At 34.6% G+C, this 22,380-nt stretch overlaps 3 protein-coding genes across 7 annotated transcripts in view; 1 reads left to right on the plus strand and 2 right to left on the minus strand.

Annotated features, from left to right (window-relative positions):
• Window positions 1-707: 707 nt before the first annotated feature.
• LOC148587000 (rust resistance kinase Lr10-like) lies at window positions 708-4,951 on the minus strand. 2 transcript variants are annotated; one of them, XM_088514191.1, is made up of 3 exons: window positions 3,989-4,951; window positions 3,188-3,209; window positions 708-1,982 (listed from the first exon to the last, which is right to left on the minus strand). In XM_088514191.1, the coding sequence occupies exons 1-3, from the start codon at window positions 4,940-4,942 to the stop codon at window positions 853-855; spliced, it is 2,106 nt and encodes a 701-aa protein (XP_088370317.1). In that variant the 5' UTR covers window positions 4,943-4,951; the 3' UTR covers window positions 708-852. The 2 variants fall into 2 exon arrangements, with proteins under 2 accessions (XP_088370317.1, XP_088370316.1); XM_088514190.1 differs by lacking the exons at window positions 3,188-3,209; window positions 3,989-4,951 and adding an exon at window positions 2,252-2,294.
• A 946-nt stretch (window positions 4,952-5,897) lies between these two features.
• On the plus strand, window positions 5,898-8,147 carry LOC132174106 (rust resistance kinase Lr10-like). Its single transcript, XM_059585807.2, has 3 exons — window positions 5,898-6,653; window positions 6,929-6,955; window positions 7,033-8,147. The coding sequence occupies exons 1-3, from the start codon at window positions 5,951-5,953 to the stop codon at window positions 8,145-8,147; spliced, it is 1,845 nt and encodes a 614-aa protein (XP_059441790.2). The 5' UTR covers window positions 5,898-5,950.
• Window positions 8,148-20,858: 12,711 nt separating this feature from the next.
• Window positions 20,859-22,380, minus strand: part of LOC148587001 (rust resistance kinase Lr10-like) — an 81,772-nt gene continuing 80,250 nt past the window's right edge. For 2 of the 4 annotated variants that reach the window (XM_088514671.1, XM_088514669.1), the window contains one exon: window positions 20,859-22,133. In XM_088514671.1, the coding sequence (XP_088370797.1) occupies window positions 21,004-22,133 (1,130 nt within the window). In that variant the 3' untranslated portion in view covers window positions 20,859-21,003. The remainder of the gene's footprint in view (window positions 22,134-22,380) is intronic. The other 2 variants (XM_088514670.1, XM_088514672.1) reach the window with 2 other exon arrangements.

The raw sequence follows: 22,380 nt of genomic DNA on the forward strand, positions 1-22,380 counted from the left end.
ATTTATTCAACACACACACAAGCATTAAAGTAGCGTAACCCAAGAAAGCATTTGTTGCCCAAGGGACAACAATTCTAACTCCACCCAAGCTGAAAAAAAATGCACTTAAGAGTAAACCAATTAAGATGGTACCTAACCACTCAAAATAGTATCCAAATGCAAATCTATTGCCTTTCTTGGGTACCCCCAATTGCATGAACTAAGTTCTCATCAAAGTCCAAGTAACCTCATTCTTTCTTAGGTGTTTTCTCAAACATCTTATATGCTAAAATTTAGTCCTCAAGAAGTAGCTCAATCGGCTAGATCACGCCTAATGAAGAGGAGGTCACTAGTTCGAATCTCCCTCCCTCTTTTGTGCGGACATGTCAACAAAAAAAAAAATTCTAAAATTTAAGGATTTTCACAAGCATATTAATCAATAATCAATGCACACCCAACACATACATCAAATCCAAAGCTTTCTAGGGCGACTTCAAACATTTATTTAATCATTGTTTAAACATTCTATACTTCCAAAGCTTTGAAAACACAGCTGCTTGATTAACTCGTTCTCTTCCATGCTTAAAACATAAACTTAGGAATTGTGATATGCCAAATTTACAAAGCAGGGGATGACTAATGGAGAACGAAGAATAGCACCAAACCTTCTCAAACTGAAACAAAATTAATTGGTTAAATATGAGAAGATAGACTTCAAAGAAAAGAAATGATGTAATAAGGCAAGTTATCATAAATCAAAGGAGCTGCTCTTATGTACTACACATAAACATCAAGCATCTTTGTGCTATCAAATATAGATGAGAACACTAATTGCCCCTATTTAATGGGAGACTCATATCACTTATTTTGCATTTAAAACTGAGTTGTTTGAGTTGATTCTTCTGATTGAATTGATGAGCAAGTTTGATTTGAATTCTCTCCAGCATCCCTCATGCGGCTCTCCACTGATGATAAGAAAGGCTTGGAAGGCATTTGTAAGCTTTCAACTTCTTCTTCAAGCATTTCTATGACCCTGTTCATTGAAGGGCGATTAATAGGCTTCATTTGTATACACCATAAGGCGACCATGGTCATCGTCTTAACTATTTTCTTTTCCTCTTCGGTAACATCTTCCATTTCTATGTCCTTTCCGTCGTGCAATTGGTCATACACCCAAGTAGGAAAATAAATTTGGCTTGAATGGTCTGCAAATGCATTCACATTCCTTCTTCTACCCGCCATTTCCATCAATAACATTCCAAAACTATAAACATCGGCTTTGTATGAAATGCCTCCAATGTTTTTGTAGAACAACTCAGGAGCCATGTATCCTAACGTTCCTCTTGCAGCAGTCAAAGAGACAATGCTATCATCTACTTGATATAGCTTTGCCAATCCAAAGTCAGAAACCTTGGGAGCAAAATTCTCATCAAGAAGAATGTTGTGAGGCTTGATATCAAAGTGCAATATCTGCATGGCACATCCTTGATGTAGATATTTAATTCCACGAGCCACTCCTAGAGCTATATCAAACATTTGGTCATAGCTTAGGAGGGTACTTTCTTCTGGGGAAAATATGTATTTATTCAGGGAGCCATTAGGCATGAACTCATATACTAGAGCTCGCTTTGATCCTTCAACACAAAAACCAATGAGTTGCACTATATTAACATGGTGAATCCTTCCAATGGTTGCAACTTCATTGATAAAATCTTGTCCATTAGCTTTGGACTTACCCAACATCTTTATAGCTACGAGTTGGCCACTTCGAAGTGTTCCTTTAAATACAGTGCCATAGCCTCCTTCGCCTAGTTTGTCCTTGAAATTTTTGGTCATCTTCCTAATTTCAAAATAAGAGTACCTTATTGGCATGAGGTTATTGTGGCTTTGCAAGAATTCTTCAACAACATCGTACATCGATAAATGCCTTCTACGCCATTTATATATCAAAAATGTAATCACGCATGGAATCAACAATACAACTCTTGCTGCAAGGTATAGTCCTATGAAAGAACATTGTCAAAATAAATTATAAGAAAACAAAATGTAGATGACCTAATGCCAGCAACTTATTTATTACAGCTCAACCCACTGCCTTTCTAAATCCTCGTAATTAATCAGAATTTTTGTTTTCTTTTTCATGTGAATAATATTTTCATCTTGCCTTCATTTCAAAATATTTCATATTTCATAGTCGAACAAATTATCGGCTAATTAATTAAAAAGGGAAGAAAAATTAAAGAAGATCAAACGTGAGATAAAAGGTTCTTACCGCCATAGGTGATCATGATTATCACTAGTCTTGCCAAAGAGTCTGGGACTGCAAGAAATATGAAAAATATAAATTACTTATTTAATGAAGAAAGTGACTTAAATAATTTGAAAAGTTTAAGGTCTAATAAAATTCCATAAACAACATTCCCCTTGGCCATGCTTAAAGAATAAATAAGTATAAACGTTAGAATATTTACATGTTTGGGATTTAAGTTGGGTTGAGCTAGTTTGACTATTTAATTTACACATATATGAATAGATAAATTTATACTGCGTGTGTCTTTGATTGGCATTCACCCCACCGCTCACATACAAATTTTTGAGATAGAAACCTTACCATAATCGTCTACTCCGGAAAGCCCAAAAAATTCGTCATCTGCTTTGGTAAAGAAAGAATAACATCAGCATTTTAAAACTCGGAATAAAAAATATGCATTTTTATTTTATACATGATTCCATTCCTTCCTAATGTGTGATTGAGATGAATAATTTGCCAATTGATCGAGGCTTGTAAGTGAGGTTTTAGTTTGGTTAGTTGGTGTGTTGCTTTGGTGCTAGTTTGACTATTTAATTTGCACATATATGAATAGATAAATTTATGCTGCGAGTGTCTTTGATTGGCATTCACCCCACCACTCACATACAAATTTTTGAGATAGAAACCTTACCTTCCCCATCATCTACGGAAAGCCCAACAAATTTGTCTTCTGCTTTGGCAAAGAAAGAATAACATCAGCATTGAAAACTCGAAAAAAAAAAAGCATTTTTAATTTTTATTTTAGTTGGAAATATAGTTACAATGTATAACTACTTGTCTTTTTTCTTGTAAATGCCATTAATATTCATCTTGTTTGCACGTTGAAACTATTTTCATGCTTCACAGCCTATAAAATAACGTGCTAAAAGAATACAAATGAGAGATACAGAATCTTACGTATAATCCGCGGTACTAAGATGTTGTAAAGAGCTCCAATACCTATAAAATAGATAAATTTTATTAATTAATTGAAAAGGTGGATTAAATAATTTCAAAAGTCTCTGGGCCGCATAAACAACTTTTGTCTTGGCCCATGCTTAACAAGAAATAGAATCTACTATTATTCATGTTTCTTTTATAAAATTTGGGTTGTTACATTAAGGGGAAAGTCCACATACCCCCCTCAAACTACCACACAATTGACAATGTCTCTCCAAACTTTAAATTGCGACAATGTACCCCCCAAACTACCAAAATATTGTCAATGTCCCCCTTATTGACGAAACTACCCTTAGTAAAATTAAAAAAAAAAAATGAAAATTTCTGGAAAAACCTAAAATAAAAAAAAATAAAAATCTTTTTATTAGAAAAAAAAATTAAAAAATTTCGATTTTTTTTATATATATATAAAAATTGAAAATTTTTCGTTTGTTTTTTTTTTTAAAGAATGTTTTCTTTTATAATTTTTAAATAAAAATTTCCGTTTTTAAAAAAAATTAAAATATTTTCGTTTAAAAAAATTAAAATTTTCGTTTTAATTTTTTTTTTTAATTTTAAGGGTATTTTTGTCATATTGATAAATATATAGGGGCATTTTGATCTTTTTGCTAGCTTTAGGAGAGATATTGATAATGTTTTGGTAGTTTGGTGAGTACATTGTCGCAATTGAAAGTATGGGGGACATTGTCAATTGGGTAGTAGTTTGAGGGGGGTATGTGGACTTTACACTTACATTAATTACTCCTCTACTGGTGTCATCATCAGGCACAACTCATCCAGTTGTATGTTAATGAGCCATTCCGTATTATCCTTCAAACAATTTTGTGAGATAGAAACCTTACCTTTTCCAAGTATCTCGAACAGTTCAGAACTGGGAAGGTCGCACTGAACAGGGAAATTCAGGTGCTTGAGCTTGCAAATATGATCTCCTGTAAAGTTATCACACAAACCTTGGACCCATGAAAGCTTAAAACCATAGGCCACTTGATCGGAAACGTATGAACACGTAATTGGGTATTGCTCTACTTGCCACGCTGTCGGAAACATTTGCTCTATTTGGCAAGAGTCCCCCAAATCGTCTAGAGATAATAGATAGTCGGAAAATAAAACATATCGATAGCTCTTGGAATGGAATAGAGGAGAGTTGGAAGAATTCACTCCATTACTCAAGCAACTAGACGTATCCAAATAGTGATAAGAAATCATTGGCTTTTCGCACTTCACCCAAACCAAACTCGTCGGTGACATAGTCGTCCCATCGTACAAAAGGCGCCCTACCTTCTCGTACTGACCAGTACTATTACAAAGGACCTTTATGTTAGGTGGGTAAGATAGGGTATATGGATCCCCTGAACTGAAATTGTAGTTGTTTACAAAATAGCGAGGGATGGAGGAGATATTGTCCTTCTTAATACTTGCGTCTACAGCTCGGATTGTGCAGGCAGTGTAATTGATTTCCTGTACGTAGTATTTTCCAGCATATAAGTATAACACTGTTTGATTATTCTCACAAGACAGATTATACCTTCGATCTCCGCACATTGGTGGATCGCCTTCCAATCGAAACGGATAGCTTATATTCTGGATATTGCCGCAGGAAGAAGGAGGACATGAGTGATGATGACTGTCGTTGCCACTGCAAGCTTCATGGACTAGGACAAGAACAACAATTACGACCGTGAGTCCAGCAGGGAAGAGTATTCCACTTACCATGGATGGAGATACAAGTATAGAGAGAGTGAGAGAGCAGAGAGGCCCGTTTGAAAAAGATTTCCTGTAAATAATTTGTGGGAGGGAAAGAAATAATTGCCCTTCTGAATAAAGAAATAATTGCAGCCATACTTTTTGAAAATGGTGTGGAAAAAACAAAATAGACAAGCCTGCATGTCCACGATCCCGTGAGGACTGGCGCTGCTGTACTATGCTTCTCTTTTTCCACCAGCTACAGTAACCGTCCAAGAAATCTCTCTTCCGTCAGTTGCCAAACGGGACCACAGCGGGATTTATATTGAAAAACATTTGGGACCACAGCCGGTTCATACAGTCACCATTACTACGTAAGTCCAAGATGTAAGAATTCAATATATAATTAAATGCTAATTAACAATAAAATTTAGCAGCGGAATGAATAATTATATAAATACCTCTAGCTATGCTTTACTCAAGCTAATTGAAGAACAGCTTCATAGAAACATCTGGAAAACAAAAAATATTGAGAGGTTCTTCTGACCTATGCCTACCAGTGAGTGCCAATTGATGGAATACACATGCCTTATTTATAGGTAGGTCAGGGACCCTCAATTAGAGCTATTACCTTAATTATTCCTCCCATCAAGGAATAAAAATCAAATCAATACAGCTAATTGATTCCACAAAAATAAAATCTTTAATGAAATCAAATACTTGTTCCACAAGAATTAAATCAGTGCTTTAATTCAGAATATTTGATTGGAATCAAATACTTGTTCCACAAGAATTAAATAAGTAATTTAATTTAGAATATTTGATTTACACGATAAGCTTTAATTGGAATAAATTATCGAACACCGTAATTTTATAATTACAATAATATATGTGACATAAAGGGACATACTTTAAATGAAATTTCTTACGCAAGACTCCAAGTCCAAGAGAAGTTCATCCGAAATTTACTGGAGAAAGCCTAGCTATATATCTCTGGGAAGCATTCCAGAGCAGAGAGATTGGATATTTTGCTTAGAAATGGAGTTCTCATACTTCTTGTTGTTGTTTGTGGCTTTCATCATAGACCTTGGAGAATGCCAAAGTAATGGGTGTGCTGAATTGCCGTGTGGAGCTCGTGGCCCAGTCATCCGATTTCCCTTCCGGGTTAACAGTCAGCCAGAGCACTGTGGGTATCCGGGGTTTAATCTCTCCTGCACTGATACAAACGATACAGTGGTTGAGCTGCGGAATTCAGTCAAGCTTTTTGTCAAACGGATTGACTACAAATCTCATGTACTTCAATTATATGATCCAGCTCATTGTATTCCAAAGCAGCTTAGGAGACTCCATTTATCTTCCTCGCCTTTCCAATTCGAAGAAGATTCCCCTGAAGACCAGACTTTGTCTTCAGGGGAATCTTCTTCAACTGGCCTTACAGACTTTGTCTTCTTCAATTGTTCCCAAAGAGAAGTAAAATTCAGGTTTATCCGTTGTCTTAGTAGCCAAAAACACCAGGTTTATGCCTTCGATAAACGTGGTGACCTCATGGACTTACCCCTATCATCTTGTACAAAGATGTATACTCTTCGATCAATTCCAAGTACTACAGTGCTCGGTGATGATGAGAAAAATCTTGAACTGAAATGGCCCAGACGAGTATGTGGACACTGTGAAGCAAAAGGCATGAAATGCAGATTGAAGAATAATAGCACTGCATTAGAAACCGAATGCTTCCTCGAAGGTATTGTCTTCTCTCCAATTTCCACCTTTCTACTCAATTTCTTCATGTACAGTTTTCAAGCCAACGTGCATTCATTTCCACCCAAAAATAAAATAAAATGTTTGATCAACTTATGTTAGCTCGGGCAAAATCACTGCACAGTACCTTTAGCCCTCTTGACCTCAAGGGGTCTAAATTCAATATAACTTGGCTATTAGCAAGAAAATTTTAGGCGAAAGATATATTTTCTTTTGGAAATGTAGAATGAGAAGCTAATTATGTTAAATCTTTAACAGGTGCATTATCAAAGTTAGCGATCACGGGTGAGTTGTCTTGGTCATACAAAATTCTTTTTATTTGGGAGATGTATACTATTGAGTCACACATGTTTATTACACAGGTGTCACCTTAGGTTCATTTCTATTACTACTTGCTGTCTTTGCTCTCTACCGTTTCTATACTTATGATAAAGTAGAAAAAGAACATCAAGTGAAGATTGAGAAGTTTTTAGAAGACTATAGAAATTTCAAACCCACAAGATACTCGTATGTCGACATTAAAAAGATTACAAATCAGTTTTCTGAGAAGTTAGGTGAAGGAGCATATGGAACAATATTCAAAGGAAAGCTTTCTCATGAAATCTATGTTGCAGTGAAGATCCTCAACACTTCCAAGGGAAATGGGGAAGAATTCATAAACGAAGTTGGAACAATGGGTACAATCCATCATGTTAACGTGGTTCGCTTGGTTGGCTTCTGCGCCGATGGATTTAGACGAGCTCTAGTTTATGAGTTCTTATCAAATGATTCACTAGAAAAGTTCATATCTTCAACGGATGCCAAGAATTGTATTCTTAATTTGGATAAGATGCAAGATATTGCTCTTGGGGTAGCAAAAGGAATCGAATATCTTCACCAAGGATGTGATCAACGAATCCTCCATTTTGATATTAAACCTCACAATGTTTTGCTAGACCAGAACTTCAATCCAAAAATTTCTGATTTTGGTCTTGCAAAGTTGTGTTCAAAGGATCATAGTGCAGTGTCCATGACTACAGCCAGGGGGACTATGGGTTACATTGCACCCGAAGTATTCTCTAGAAATTTTGGGAATGTGTCTTCTAAAGCAGATGTTTATAGTTTTGGAATATTATTACTTGAAATAGCTAAAGGGAGGAAAAATGTTGACATTACAATTGAAAACACTAGCCAAGTCTACTTTCCAGAATGGATTTACAATATCCTGGAACAAAAAGAAGACATAAGAATCTTTGTTGAGGATGATGAAGATGATAAAATCGCAAAGAAACTTGCAATTGTTGGACTCTGGTGCATCCAATGGCACCCAGTGGATCGTCCTTTCATAAAAGATGTGGTTAAAATGTTGGAAGGAGAAGGAGATAAATTAATTATGCCTCCTAATCCATTTGCCTCTACTGGCCATGTAAAAAATAATGCACATATACCTACAAAACGTCAAAACCTAGAGTTGGAGGTTATCCTAGAATCAAAATAATTGTATGTAAACTTAGTGTATGTGATAATAATTTAGTTTGCAATGATCTTGTACTCTTAAACCTTATCATCTTGTTGGATTTATTTTATTTTATTTTTTTATTCAAAGCGGGAGAGTGGGAAAAGGGGAAAACCTTTTTCATCTTGTCAATGTAAGGACTTCAAGTATTTTCTTGTATCAAACCTTAAAACATTTAAAAATAGATGTTGGAATGCTAGAAAAACTATAATCAATTGTGAACCTAAATAAAGAATTATTCATTGGAGGCCTAGGGTCAAACCACATAATCACGTCAAGAATTTCTACAACTACATTTGTTTTGATTCCTTATAATGTTTAGAAAATTAAAATTGTAAATTTGATTTTCTTTAAATTGACTACTTCTATTCATCACCTTATTATTTAAGGGTGTACAAGTGGTTACAGTTAAGGGTTATTGTATCTAATTACAATTGTTTGAGGTGGTTAGTAGTTTTGAAATAATAGTTGGTTAGCGGTTATTGATACCCAAAACTGTCTTGCATAACCGCTTTTAAGGTTGGACTTTTTGTGCCTATTTTTTTTTTTGTTTTGGCACACCTTGAGCTTCTTTTTAGGACCTATTTTAAATGGTTTTTGGACTATTTAGAGCCTATTTAAAATGGCATCAAACACCAAAACGATCTTTTGGTATATTATTATTTTTATATCTACTTAATATAATATATTATATTTAAGGGTAGACGATTAGCGGTTATTAAGCGTCTCCACTTACCTCTAAAACCGCTAACCGTAAACAAATGCGGTTAGCAGTTATTGGACAGTTAATAACTGTTTGCTTGTACACTCCTACTATTGTCCCCCTTTCATCTTCATCCCTATAGCTGATATGGCGTGGTCTCTCAACCAAAAAAATTAATCTTCATGCATAAAATATTATGGAGACCACATCACATTAGTTGTGAAGGGATAAGAGGAGGATAATAGAGAAATGTATATATCATTACTCTAAATATTAGAACTTGTTTGGATGTGTTTTAAAAAATAGGGGAAAAAAGCCCCCTCGACTACAACTCACTTTCAAAAAGCCTCCACAAAGTGACAGGCGTAAAACTTTGATATATTAAACTACCATTTTTGTGGCAAAAATGCACACTTGTTAGTCTTGACCGTTAGAATGGATTCTGAAACAAAATTTGGCCATAATCATTCGAAAATACCCTCGCTTTGGCAATTGAAAAACCAAATTTATTATTTTTAATTATTAATGCTAAATTTAAATTAAAAGAGAAAAGAAAACAAAATTTAAGGTGGTTGAACCATTCCATGAGGGGTAGTTCGGTCACCCAAATGAAAAGGGGGCAGCCCAAGTTGCTAGAAGTGGATCACGGCCACCCCTAGAGGGCTTGGGGTTAACCCGAGAACCACCCTTAGTCACCTCTAGGATTGACTTGTTGGCCAACCTTGTAATACCTCTTAAATCAAAATAATTTATTTTTACAACCATCGCAATTTAAAAATTGAACCCTTATTTTAAGTGACATTTGAAAATGTTATGGACTGAAATTTTCAAAAAAAAAAAAAAAAAAAAACCTTTGACACTTTGCAAATTCTTCACTTTCGAAGGTTGAACGATCGATCAAGATTTTCTTTCCTCGAATGTTTGAAGTGTCTCCCAAACATTTGAACTTGTCTGAAAACATTTTTAGCCACCTTGGCCCTTTGAACATGCAAGGATCCTTATAAAGCCATGCTTATCTCCAATACAATTTTGTCATTCCTTCACACCAACCACCCTAGAGGAGATAGAGGTCCTAGAGAGAGAAAATGTGGTTTTTGTGAGGCTTCATTCTTAAGGGGAGGTAACCCCTAAACCTCAATCTGTTATTAGTATGCATGTTTTCCTTAATTGGTTTTAATCTACTGCTTTTGTTGTTTAACAAATAGCATGTGGGTTTTAAAGACATCCAAGTATATTACATTAGGATTTTTCAATAATCATGCACGGGTTAGCTAAGCTTTCAAAAAGTAATAAACTTGTTCATATGTTCAATGTTATGTCACGTAATTATGGTTTTGTTGTGTCTTTTTAGCGTTGTTAAGAGTCTTGGTTAAGTTGGAAAATGGGTTTTAGAGGTCGTTTTGGGTTTCTCGTGCATTTAGGCAGTCATCAAAGATTTCATTGTTTCGTCAAACATTCAATGTTTGGTCTCCTCATCCTACCCTTTTAATTTTTAATTTTTAATTTTTTTGATAAAAAAAAGTTATAAGGAACAGGGAAAGGGATTGAATGTTTTCTCCTTGTCAATATCTAACAATTTTTCCAACCTCTGCTTTTTCATTGAACTACCACATTCCTTGTGAAGAGTGAGATATCATAATTTATTGATTAAACCTTCATTATTTCGAATCAATTATGCTTATGAGTTCATTAATATTTTGAATAGCCATAGACAGATCAGGCTTGCATGCGGTAGTGAAAACTACTGCATGCCTGCGGTTAGAGAAAAACGGTACCATTTTCCACTAAACGGTATCGTTTTCCACTTTAAAAAATTAGGTTTAAAATACAAATAATATAAAAATCATTAAAATTTAAAAAATGATAAAACAATAATAATTAAAAAACTAAAAAAGAAAAAGAAAAAGAAAAAAGAAGGGCGAACCACGGAACCAGAAACAGATTTCAGGGAGAGAGAAGGAGGCGGAGAGAGAGAGAGAGGAAGAGGTGGCGCTGTGGGCAGTGCAGGCGTGCTCCGGTGATTCGGAGAACCATTGCCAGAGCCCAGAGGCCTCTAAACTCAAAGCTCAAAATTCTAGGTCCTATTTCATATGGGTATTGAATTTGGGGGTTTCTTTTCTATTGATTTTCTGGATTTAACTTGAGTTTGTGGGTATTCTGTTTGGTTGCTGAGAAAATGTTGGGGAATGGAAAGAAAATGTCGGTTTTGGAAAGATTGAAGTTTTATTGGGTCATGCTGTTGTTTGATTTCTGGATAATTGACCTGGGGTAGTTTTATATGCTTTTGTATCAGAGCAAAAAACTTTCCCTAGAGCTTCGAATCATAGCAAAAAACTTGTCCATCTTCACCTCCTCCTCTTCTTCTTCATCTCCCCCAACTCTCACACTTTTTCCTTTAAGGATTTAAAAACAAAAAAATGGTCCATCCGTGGCTGTTTTATATAAAAATTAATTTTATATGCTTTTGTCATTTCCATGGATGAAGCATGGAAAAATATGCTTGCCTTAAAAAAAGGTCAATGGTAGTGAAAAAAAAATAAAACGGTGTGCAAGCTGGGGGAGAGATGAAGAAGAAGAAGAAAATAAGAAAAGAAATGAACGAGCCGGAGAAGAAGAAAAGGAGCAACAAGAAGATGAAGATGATGTGCAGTGGAGTTTTTTAGTTTTTTAATATTTTTATTTTTTAAATTATTGATTTTTTTAATATTAAATTAATTTTATATTATTTCTTTTAAAAAATTATTTTTTTATTGCCCTAAACGACCCCAAACTGGGTCGTTTTGGGCTACCGCATGGTGCAATAGTTTTGAACTACCGCAGCTAAGCCAGATCCGCCATAGACAATTATAGTTTTAAAAGAAAATTAATGTTGAATGGTTCATTTATTATACACCACTTCAAGCGTGGATCCAGATCCTCTCTAGTATATTTTGGACTAGAAAATATTTAGTTAATAGCTAAAATTTCTTCTAAAAAATTAAAAGAAATTCATCCTAAAGTCACAAATAAAATACGTATGTATCTTACTAATAAAAAAAATAATAAAATATTATTTATTATTAAAAAATAAAAAATCAATGGGGTGCCCACCCCATCTTAACCATAGCCACCCCATTTTAGTTAAGGGTAGCTTGAGTTGAACCGATCAACCCAACTTGCAAAATAGGATGACTGTATCACCCTAAGAACTAAAAAATTTTTTTTTTTAAAAAAGAAATTTTTCGCGAAGAACTTGCAAAATGGGGTGGTTGTATTCCCCCCCCCCCCCCAAAAAACAAAAGGGAATTTTCCGTGAAGCTTCAGTGTTATACACAGCATTGGAAACAAGAACTACATGTTGCCGACAAGAACGCTGTTAGCAAACCTGCACCATTAAAGCTATACAAGCCAGTGTTGTCGTTGTTGTCGGTGGCACTCAGTCAACAAACGTCATTACTCAATTCACATGGCACGCTACACTGCCAAACTACAGCCATCCCATTTTGCAAACTACATTGCCAAACCTAAGGCTCTACGGGGCAATTGACTGGGAAAAAGACGAGTCTTTGGACGAGCCAATACGTGTAAAAACACACATAAGCCCTCAGGTACGAAATTATCAAAATGCTTGTGTGAAAGTGAACAGAGGAAAAAAGTTGAACCCACCGTGTTTAGGGACAATATAGTAATTTTATTTGTCTCTTTTCTTTAAACGCGGCTTTGTTTTTTTTTTCTTCCCTGCAACCATTTATGTCAAGGTTCCGTATCGAATGCATCTCGCCAACCCATGCTTTGCCTTTGAGCCAACTCATGCTTTGCCTTTGACAGCAAATAGTGCAACGTTTCGCCAACCCATGCTTTGCCTTTGACAACAAATAGTGCAACGTTGCGTTATGTTTGGCAACATTAGTTACCAAACAACGCCCTCGCTGTTGTCTGTGGCACAAAGTCATCGAACACCACAGAGAAAATAACTCCAATTCACATGGCACGAATTTGCATCGTCGTTATAAGCTTTTTCCTTTTTTTTTTTTTTTTTTTTGTAAGAGTTGTTATCAGTTGTTTGTTCGTGTATCTTTTGTTCTTTGTTTTTCTAGGAAAGTTAATTCAAAAATAAAAATAAAAAATAAAGGAGAAAAAAAATTGGTTGAGAAAAAAAAAAAGAAAAAAAAGTCGAAGTTGTCTAGCTATATTTGGCCAAGTAGCTAATCTTTTTGACCTTATTGGTCTTGTTTGATGACTCAAGTTTATTATGGCCTCACGGTTGACCAATTTTCAACCCAAATTATTTTTGGCCTTGCACCACTGCCAACTGCCACCGACTCCAATTTTCTTTTGATGCTGATTTTTCTAGTTAATAGACCATTACAACATGCTTTTTGATCGGAGAGAGGAAGGCTCTGTCTTCTCTTTAGAATTTTTTTTTTCTTTTTCTTTTTCTCCAAGTAACACTATAAAAAAAGGGGGGGAAAACTTCACTTTGGCCATATGAACTTTCACTCAATTTTACAAACCTCCCTGAACTTCCAAATCTCTCATTTTGGATCCCTGAACTTTCAATTACTCTCAATGTGGACCCCTCCGTCAGATTTTAAACGTTACATGACGTTTATACCCCTAACTTTTGTATAAAATTTCAACTTCCAAAACGTTTTTTTATTTTTTTAAAAAAATGAAAATCAAGGACATTTTGGTCTTTTTTTGTATTTTTAACTGCTAAAATTAACAAAAAGGTTCTAATTAAGAGTAATTGAAAGTTCAGTTGTCCAAAATGAGAGATTTAGAAGTTCAAGTCGGATTTGTAAAATCGGATGGAAGTTCAGGGGGTCAAAGTGAAGTTTCCCAAAAAAAAAAAAGAAATCATAGAGGAGGCGTTCTTCCCTCCTCTCCCGGTAGCAGTGGCCAGTGTCTTCGCTGTAGTATCTTTTGGCTCCCGTTTCTGGTGGTTTTGGTTTAGATATAGTTTATAGATCTAGATCTTGATCTAGGTTTTCAAACTCAGATTTACTCGTCTTCACCAGCCAAGGCGTGTCTTTTCAGAATGTCTACGATGTCGCGCTCCTCCACTGCTGCTGTGTTTGGAGTTTTTATTGTTTTTTAGTTTTTAGCTTTGATTTTTTTAGTTTTTTTCGTCTTGGCCTTTGGGTCGATGACATGAGTTCTCTCTTGGCCTTTTGGGTCGAGGAGGAGTAGATCGGTGTGGAAGATTATCTCTCACGGCCGAAATAAGTGCAAACTATGTCTTAGGTCAAGTTTGCTCATAGCAGATATGCTGCAGATGTGATTCATAACTGCATTTGTTAGCGGAAGCATAAGGCATAGATAATACTTGATTGTAAAAATTTTTGATTGAATCCATAACTTTGTAACTTCAAAGCATCTGGCTATGTTTTATCAGAGGTTACGCTCTGTAATGTAAGAGCTTTGTGCTATGTATTGTAAGACCTTTATACTCTTCATATCTTATCATTGAAATTTAATATTTCCATTTTTTTTTTTTTAAAAAAAAAGAGACCATTACCACAAGAATAATGCTACATTTACTCTTACTTTTTTATATAATTTTTCAATACCTATAGGTGTGGAAAAATTATGTAAAGAAGTGAGAGTAAGTGTAGCATTATTCAACTAGTATGCAAGACTTCTCACACCATTTATTTTGCTAAATGTAGGCTTAGGGCACCCTATAACAAAAAATAAATTAAGAAAAAAAAAAAAAAAAAACTCATTCCAAGCTTTTTTTTAACGAACTATGATCCTCTTCAGTTTTTTAAGCACGAATTAAATGCGAAGAAAACTTTCTTAACCTTTAATTCTTGACATCTCGTTTGGGTCAGGGTACCCAATGTCGGAAAAAAAAAGAAGAAGAAAAAAAAACTTTCGAGCGTTTTTTATTCGTAGGAAGCGTAAATTAAATGCCAAGAAAACTTTCTTGACCTTTAATTCTTGGTGTCTCGTTTGGGTTGGGATACTCGAATGTCGAAAAAAAAAGAAGAAGCACCTTTTAAGCCTTTTTTTAACGACAAAAAGTACAAAATAAATGCCAATAAGACTTTTTTGACGTTTAATTCCTGGTGTCTTGTTTGGGTCGAGAAGAATAGAGGGGTAAAATTGTCATTTTAATTATTTGGACAATTTTTCCTTTTAAAATACACTAACTAGATACCTTCCATTTCATCTCCATTTCAAATGAAATGGCACTACAAAAAAACTATCAATTTCTGATGTGGCTACAGTACACGAATTTTTGCCACGTCACTAATTACTATCAGTAAATATTTTTCTGACGTGGCAAAGTTGGCATGTCAGTAATTAGTGACCTGCCAATATCCACACGTCAATAAATTCTGACCTGTTAGACATTGCCACGTCAATAAATTTTTTAGGATTTTAAAACTTTGAAAATTATATATTTTACTGACGTGTTAAATTTTCACACTTCAATAAATATTGACGTGTAAAATTACCACGTCATAAATTTTTGACGTGGCAATTTTACACATCAAAAATTACTGACGTGTTTAATTGCCACGTCAATAATTTGTGACGTGATAGTTTAATACGTCAGTAATTAGTGACATGTTTAATTGCCACGTCAATAATTTCTAACGTGGTAGTTTAACATGTCAGTAATTTTTGATGTGTAAAATTGGCACGTCAGAAATTTGCTGACATGGTAATTTTACACGTCAATAAAAATTTTCACCAGGCCAAAATTTCCTAACCTCGCAATTTCACAGGTCAAGATTTCTTGATGTGTGAAATTGCCACGTCAGCAAATTATTGACCTGTCAATTTCACACGTAAATATTTTATGACGTGTGAAATTTCACAGGTCAATAAAGAATGAGAGGTGAATAATTTTATTTAATAATTAATTAAATTTTATACAAACAATATGGTAATTCATAATTTATGAATTTAAGTTAAATTTTGTGCAAACTAATTAATTAATTATATATATATATACCAATTGGAATTGGCATGCAGTGTACATACGTATATCATGTATAACTATATAACTATATTATATATAGTTAGAAAAGTTTGGACTTTTTTTTTAGCATATTTTATACACCAAGAAAACTTTCTGGCATTAGAATTTAACACTAGACTTTCCTGGCGTGTCACATAATTAATTTGAGAAATACAAGTTAATTTGGTTCTTCATTCCCATTTTCTTTACCCGCATTATCAACTCTGAAATCTCAATGTAGACCCAACAAAGTTTCTGAATTGTTGTTCAAAAAAATGAATCCACACAGCCTAAGCCAGTCAAATCCCCATATTGAAGAAATACAAATTTCTAAACAAAGTTATCTTAACTAAAGATGTTCCACACTCTTAAAAACACTAAATATAGTTTCATTTATTTATATATCGGTTAACATGCTTAAAAATAATATTTCTTAATTAGTTTTAATTTCCATGTAACCTATATAACCTACTCTCAAAGAAGTATTTTAGTCTATACTTTGTGAGTTGGTCAGACCATCTAAGTTCTTATTATGTACAGACAACTACATAATATTGTCTCAAAAAGTAATGATAGACATCACCTTTCTCGTCATTCAAAATTGATATAACTTTTAAAATTATTATTGAATTTGTGATAGATAATTTTTAAATGTTAATCCAATAATAATTTTAAAAGCCACACCAATTTTGAGTAGACATAAAGATAACTCCACAAGGAAAAACTCAATGCTCACACCACACACTTAAAAAAAAAGTGCTCAAGAAGCAATCACCAAATGAAAAGCTATAAAAAATGAAAAATGTTAAGCTAACACTCAAAAAGTCCGTTTGAATAAAAAAGTATCTGTTTGGTAAAAAAAATTAAAAACACTTTTAAGGGTCCAAAAAGCCTAAAAATAACCAAAACGCACTTTTAACAAAAGCTTAAAAATGAATAAACTACTGAGCAAGACTTTTCACACCATTTATTTTGCTAAAAGTAGGCCTAGGCCCACACTATAAAAACAAAAAGAAAACGCACCAATGGTATAGGAAACACGCCGGAGACATTGCCTCAATTAAAATTTTGGGAGGACATTATTAATGGGGTGGTAGTTTGAAGAGGTATATAAACTTTCCCCCCAAAAAACCAAGAAAAGATAGAAAAGTTTTTAGAGTATCACAAAAATTTTAAGTCCACAAGATACTCGTATGCCGATATTAAAAATGATTATGAATTAATTTATTGAGAAGTTAGGCCAAGGAGTTTATGGAACAGTATTTAAAAGAAAATAATTTCAATAAAATTCATTTGGAATGAAGATCCTAAGCGCTACAAGGAAAATAGTAAGAATTCATAAATGAAGTGTGAAGAATGGGTAGGATCCACCATGTTAATGTGTGTTAGGTCTTAGATATTGGCCCATTTCGGAAATCAAAACAAGGGTTATAAATTTTTTTATCGCCTAAATGTTTTGGTGTAAAAAGTTAGGCTTAGAATTAAAGTTTTTAAACTATTGTCAGAAACACTGTCAGATATCGTCCTCACATGGTGTGTGATAATAGAACTTCTGCCTACCCTAGAAGATTGTCAGAAAAACATCTCGACGCTGCTTGCAAAAGGAAAATTTTAGAGCCTACCTGATTGCATCCTTAAAAGGTCCGTCAGAAGAATGTCATAACACTACTCGTGGAAGATGAATTCTAGAGCCCACTCGAGACTGCTGTAAGCAGATTGTCCTGACGTTGCTCTATTTTTACGGGTTTTTATGAAGAAATTATAGGGGCATCTTGACGCTGCTTGTAAAAGGAGATTTTCAGAGCCTAGCTGAGAGCACTTTTAGAACTAGCATCAGAAAAATGTCATGACGCTACTCGTGGAAGATTAATTATAGAGCCTACCCGCCGAGAGACTCGTTAGCAAGCTATCCTGATACCTCTCTATTTTAATGGTTTTTTATGAAGAAATCCTAAAGGTGTCCTGACAGTGCATTTACACATCCTGACACTGAACGATTTTCTACACAATGTTGAAGCATTTTTCACACAAAAGCATTAGGGTTTTCTATCATTTATCTTTATACGGATGATGATAGTCTACTATAGACCAAGTCTAAGCCCCCAGAACGTTTTGTAATGTTGTTTAGCTTCACCTTTGTTGTGTGCTAGGAGAGCTATTGTTGAAAGCTTTTGTTGCTTTATCTCTCTTGGAATTTTGTTTCAAACCACAAACCTTTATCATATCTTTCAACCATTGAAGTGTACCAGTGGGTTGGTAAGGAACTTATGTATAGATTTGGCCAGTGAGGAGCTGAGGCAAAAAGGTAAGCAAAGAGTTTGTTTGTGCATAGAAGTCTTAATAGACTACAAGAGTTGTATGTTTTACTATGCATGTAGTTTGAATTTTTTATAGTGCTTGATTTTTTGGGTTTAACTGCCTTTGAGTGGTTTTACTATTGAGGGGTTCAAAGCTTTTTCATTTCGTCATCCAAAATATGGTGTTGATTGTTTGGGTGATTATCGGTATCCTTGTAGTTTTCCTTTCACTACAACATTTTATTTTATCGTATTTCATTATTGCTTGTGTGGTGCGTTGGGGTTTGAATATGATCCCTTCAATTATTATCAGAGCAACTAACATTTTGAGTGTGTTTTTGACCCTTGTTGCCAAGGCACAATCTCAATATTTGATGGGAATAATTGCCCATATTGAAGATGCGTATGAGGGCTTTTTTTTAAGTCCTTGGATAAGAATGTGTGGGCTTTTGTTGTGATGGGATGGAAACATTCAACAAAGGCCAAGGCTGAATGGTGTTCCAAGGAATTATTATTTTTAATCTTTTTTCTTATATTTATAATTTAATAATTTTATTAAAAGTGTCATCTTCTGATTGATTATGACAATGGAATTTATATTGGTTTTAACCAAAGCGATTTGATAAAAGTTCAGCTAGCTGCCAACAATGATAACTCATTAGCAAACAAAATTCACCAGAAAATTCTCTTATTATGATGACAAGTCATCTTTGATCTCGAGCAACTGCAACTTCTTAAATAAAGAGGCTCAAAAGAATGGGCAAGGCTTAGGTGCGATAGTTCAAAACTACCGCACCATGCTGTAGTCCAAAACTGCACCGTTTGGTGCAGTTTTGGGCAATAAACAAATAGTTCTTTTAAAGAAAAATAAAAAGAAAAAGAAAAATATTTAAAAACTAAAAGTATTAAAAAAATAGAAGAGAAAAAAAAAAAAAATGAAAGGGGTGGAGCCACCCCTTGGCCAAAATGGGGTGGCCGGACCACCCCATTTTGGCCCCATTTTGGCCAAGGGGGTGGATTTCCATTATCCTCCTCCAACTTTCTCACATAATCATGATCAACTGATGTTTTTATTTTTAATTCTTTCTAGTTTTTAGTTTTTTTTTTTTTTAACTTTTTTAATTGTTTTAATATTTTTAATTATTAGTTTTTTATATTTTTTTTAATTCTTATATAATTGTTTGTTATATTTTTTAAAAAACCTATTTTTTCCCAGCCCAAAATTAAACCGTTTGGTTCAGTTTTGAATTTTTCCTTCTCAAAACTGCACCAAACGGTGCAGTTTTGGACTACTGCATGGTGCGGTAGTGACACTACCGCACCTAAGCCGAATCCAGAAAAGAATGATACAAATTCAGGAAAAAAAAAATTAAAATATTCATGAGGCAATGAATTCGAACCATAAAAATGTTCTAGACATCAGTTTCTCATTACATTGTGTCCTTTCAATCACCAACTCAGAAACCGTGTCTTCCATTGTTGAATTTCAAAAGTCTTCCTTCTCCTGAGAAACACCAAAAGGGCTTTCTCTATTAGTTTTGTAGCATCCACTGCATTATTTCCTTCCGGAGACCTCCCTCCAACCAACCTCTTGTAGAATTTGATTTCAACATTTCAGGGCTAGAGAAGTGCCTAAACTGGGTCATACTCCCAGCAGGCTTTGGTGGCTGCATCATCATGGAAATGGTTGGAAAAGGATTAGGCCAAATATTTCTGGACGAGGTAAACGGATGCCTAGCAGAATCCTGATTTCTAGATCTTTGAGTTTCCCAAGGAGGTTTCAGATTGGAGGAGTGCTTTGTCATCTGATATTTCCAGAAAATCTCGTGTTTGATTCATTGTTTTTAAAAAGCCAGTTTTAACTTTATTTGAAAAGCCAGAGAAGTTACAAACTTCCTTATAATTCCCTTCACTTTCAACATATGCTCTGATACATATCTAGACATGAAATTTTGATCTACCATCCGATTGAGCAAATTTATTCCTTGAATCATCATCAAGTTTTCAACATATTCCTTGAATCATCAACAAATTTATTCAACACACACACAAGCATTAAAGTAGCGTAACCCAAGAAAGCATTTGTTGCCCAAGGGACAACAATTCTAACTCCACCCAAGCTGAAAAAAAATGCACTTAAGAGTAAACCAATTAAGATGGTACCTAACCACTCAAAATAGTATCCAAATGCAAATCTATTGCCTTTCTTGGGTACCCCCAATTGCATGAACTAAGTTCTCATCAAAGTCCAAGTAACCTCATTCTTTCTTAGGTGTTTTCTCAAACATCTTATATGCTAAAATTTAGTCCTCAAGAGGTAGCTCAATCGGCTAGATCACGCCTAATGAAGAGGAGGTCACTAGTTCGAATCTCCCTCCCTCTTTTGTGCGGACATGTCAACAAAAAAAAAAAATCTAAAATTTAAGGATTTTCACAAGCATATTAATCAATAATCAATGCACACCCAACACATACATCAAATCCAAAGCTTTCTAGGGCGACTTCAAACATTTATTTAATCATTGTTTAAACATTCTATACTTCCAAAGCTTTGAAAACACAGCTGCTTGATTAACTCGTTCTCTTCCATGCTTAAAACATAAACTTAGGAATTGTGATATGCCAAATTTACAAAGCAGGGGATGACTAATGGAGAACGAAGAATAGCACCAAACCTTCTCAAACTGAAACAAAATTCATTGGTTAAATATGAGAAGATAGACTTCAAAGAAAAGAAATGATGTAATAAGGCAAGTTATCATAAATCAAAGGAGCTGCTCTTATGTACTACACATAAACATCAAGCATCTTTGTGCTATCAAATATAGATGAGAACACTAATTGCCCCTATTTAATGGGAGACTCATATAACTTATTTTGCATTTAAAACTGAGTTGTTTGAGTTGATTCTTCTGATTGAATTGATGAGCAAGTTTGATTTGAATTCTCTCCAGCATCCCTCATGCGGCTCTCCACTGATGATAAGAAAGGCTTGGAAGGCATTTGTAAGCTTTCAACTTCTTCTTCAAGCATTTCTATGACCCTGTTCATTGAAGGGCGATTAATAGGCTTCATTTGTATACACCATAAGGCGACCATGGTCATCGTCTTAACTATTTTCTTTTCCTCTTCGGTAACATCTTCCATTTCTATGTCCTTTCCGTCGTGCAATTGGTCATACACCCAAGTAGGAAAATAAATTTGGCTTGAATGGTCTGCAAATGCATTCACATTCCTTCTTCTACCCGCCATTTCCATCAATAACATTCCAAAACTATAAACATCGGCTTTGTATGAAATGCCTCCAATGTTTTTGTAGAACAACTCAGGAGCCATGTATCCTAACGTTCCTCTTGCAGCAGTCAAAGAGACAATGGTATCATCTACTTGATATAGCTTTGCCAATCCAAAGTCAGAAACCTTGGGAGCAAAATTCTCATCAAGAAGAATGTTGTGAGGCTTGATATCAAAGTGCAATATCTGCATGGCACATCCTTGATGTAGATATTTAATTCCACGAGCCACTCCTAGAGCTATATCAAACATTTGGTCATAGCTTAGGAGGGTACTTTCTTCTGGGGAAAATATGTATTTATTCAGGGAGCCATTAGGCATGAACTCATATACTAGAGCTCGCTTTGATCCTTCAACACAAAAACCAATGAGTTGCACTATATTAACATGGTGAATCCTTCCAATGGTTGCAACTTCATTGATAAAATCTTGTCCATTAGCTTTGGACTTACCCAATATCTTTATAGCTACGAGTTGGCCACTTCGAAGTGTTCCTTTAAATACAGTGCCATAGCCTCCTTCGCCTAGTTTGTCCTTGAAATTTTTGGTCATCTTCCTAATTTCAAAATAAGAGTACCTTATTGGCATGAGGTTATTGTGGCTTTTCAAGAATTCTTCAACAACATCGTACATCGATAAATGCCTTCTACGCCATTTATATATCAAAAATGTAATCACGCATGGAATCAACAATACAACTCTTGCTGCAAGGTATAGTCCTATGAAAGAACATTGTCAAAATAAATTATAAGAAAACAAAATGTAGATGACCTAATGCCAGCAACTTATTTATTACAGCTCAACCCACTGCCTTTCTAAATCCTCGTAATTAATCAGAATTTTTGTTTTCTTTTTCATGTGAATAATATTTTCATCTTGCCTTCATTTCAAAATATTTCATATTTCATAGTCGAACAAATTATCGGCTAATTAATTAAAAAGGGAAGAAAAATTAAAGAAGATCAA

Source organism: Corylus avellana, chromosome 3 (assembly GCF_965113065.1).
Source record: "Corylus avellana chromosome 3, dhCorAvel1.hap1.2, whole genome shotgun sequence".
NCBI classification, from domain to species: Eukaryota; Viridiplantae; Streptophyta; class Magnoliopsida; order Fagales; family Betulaceae; genus Corylus; species Corylus avellana.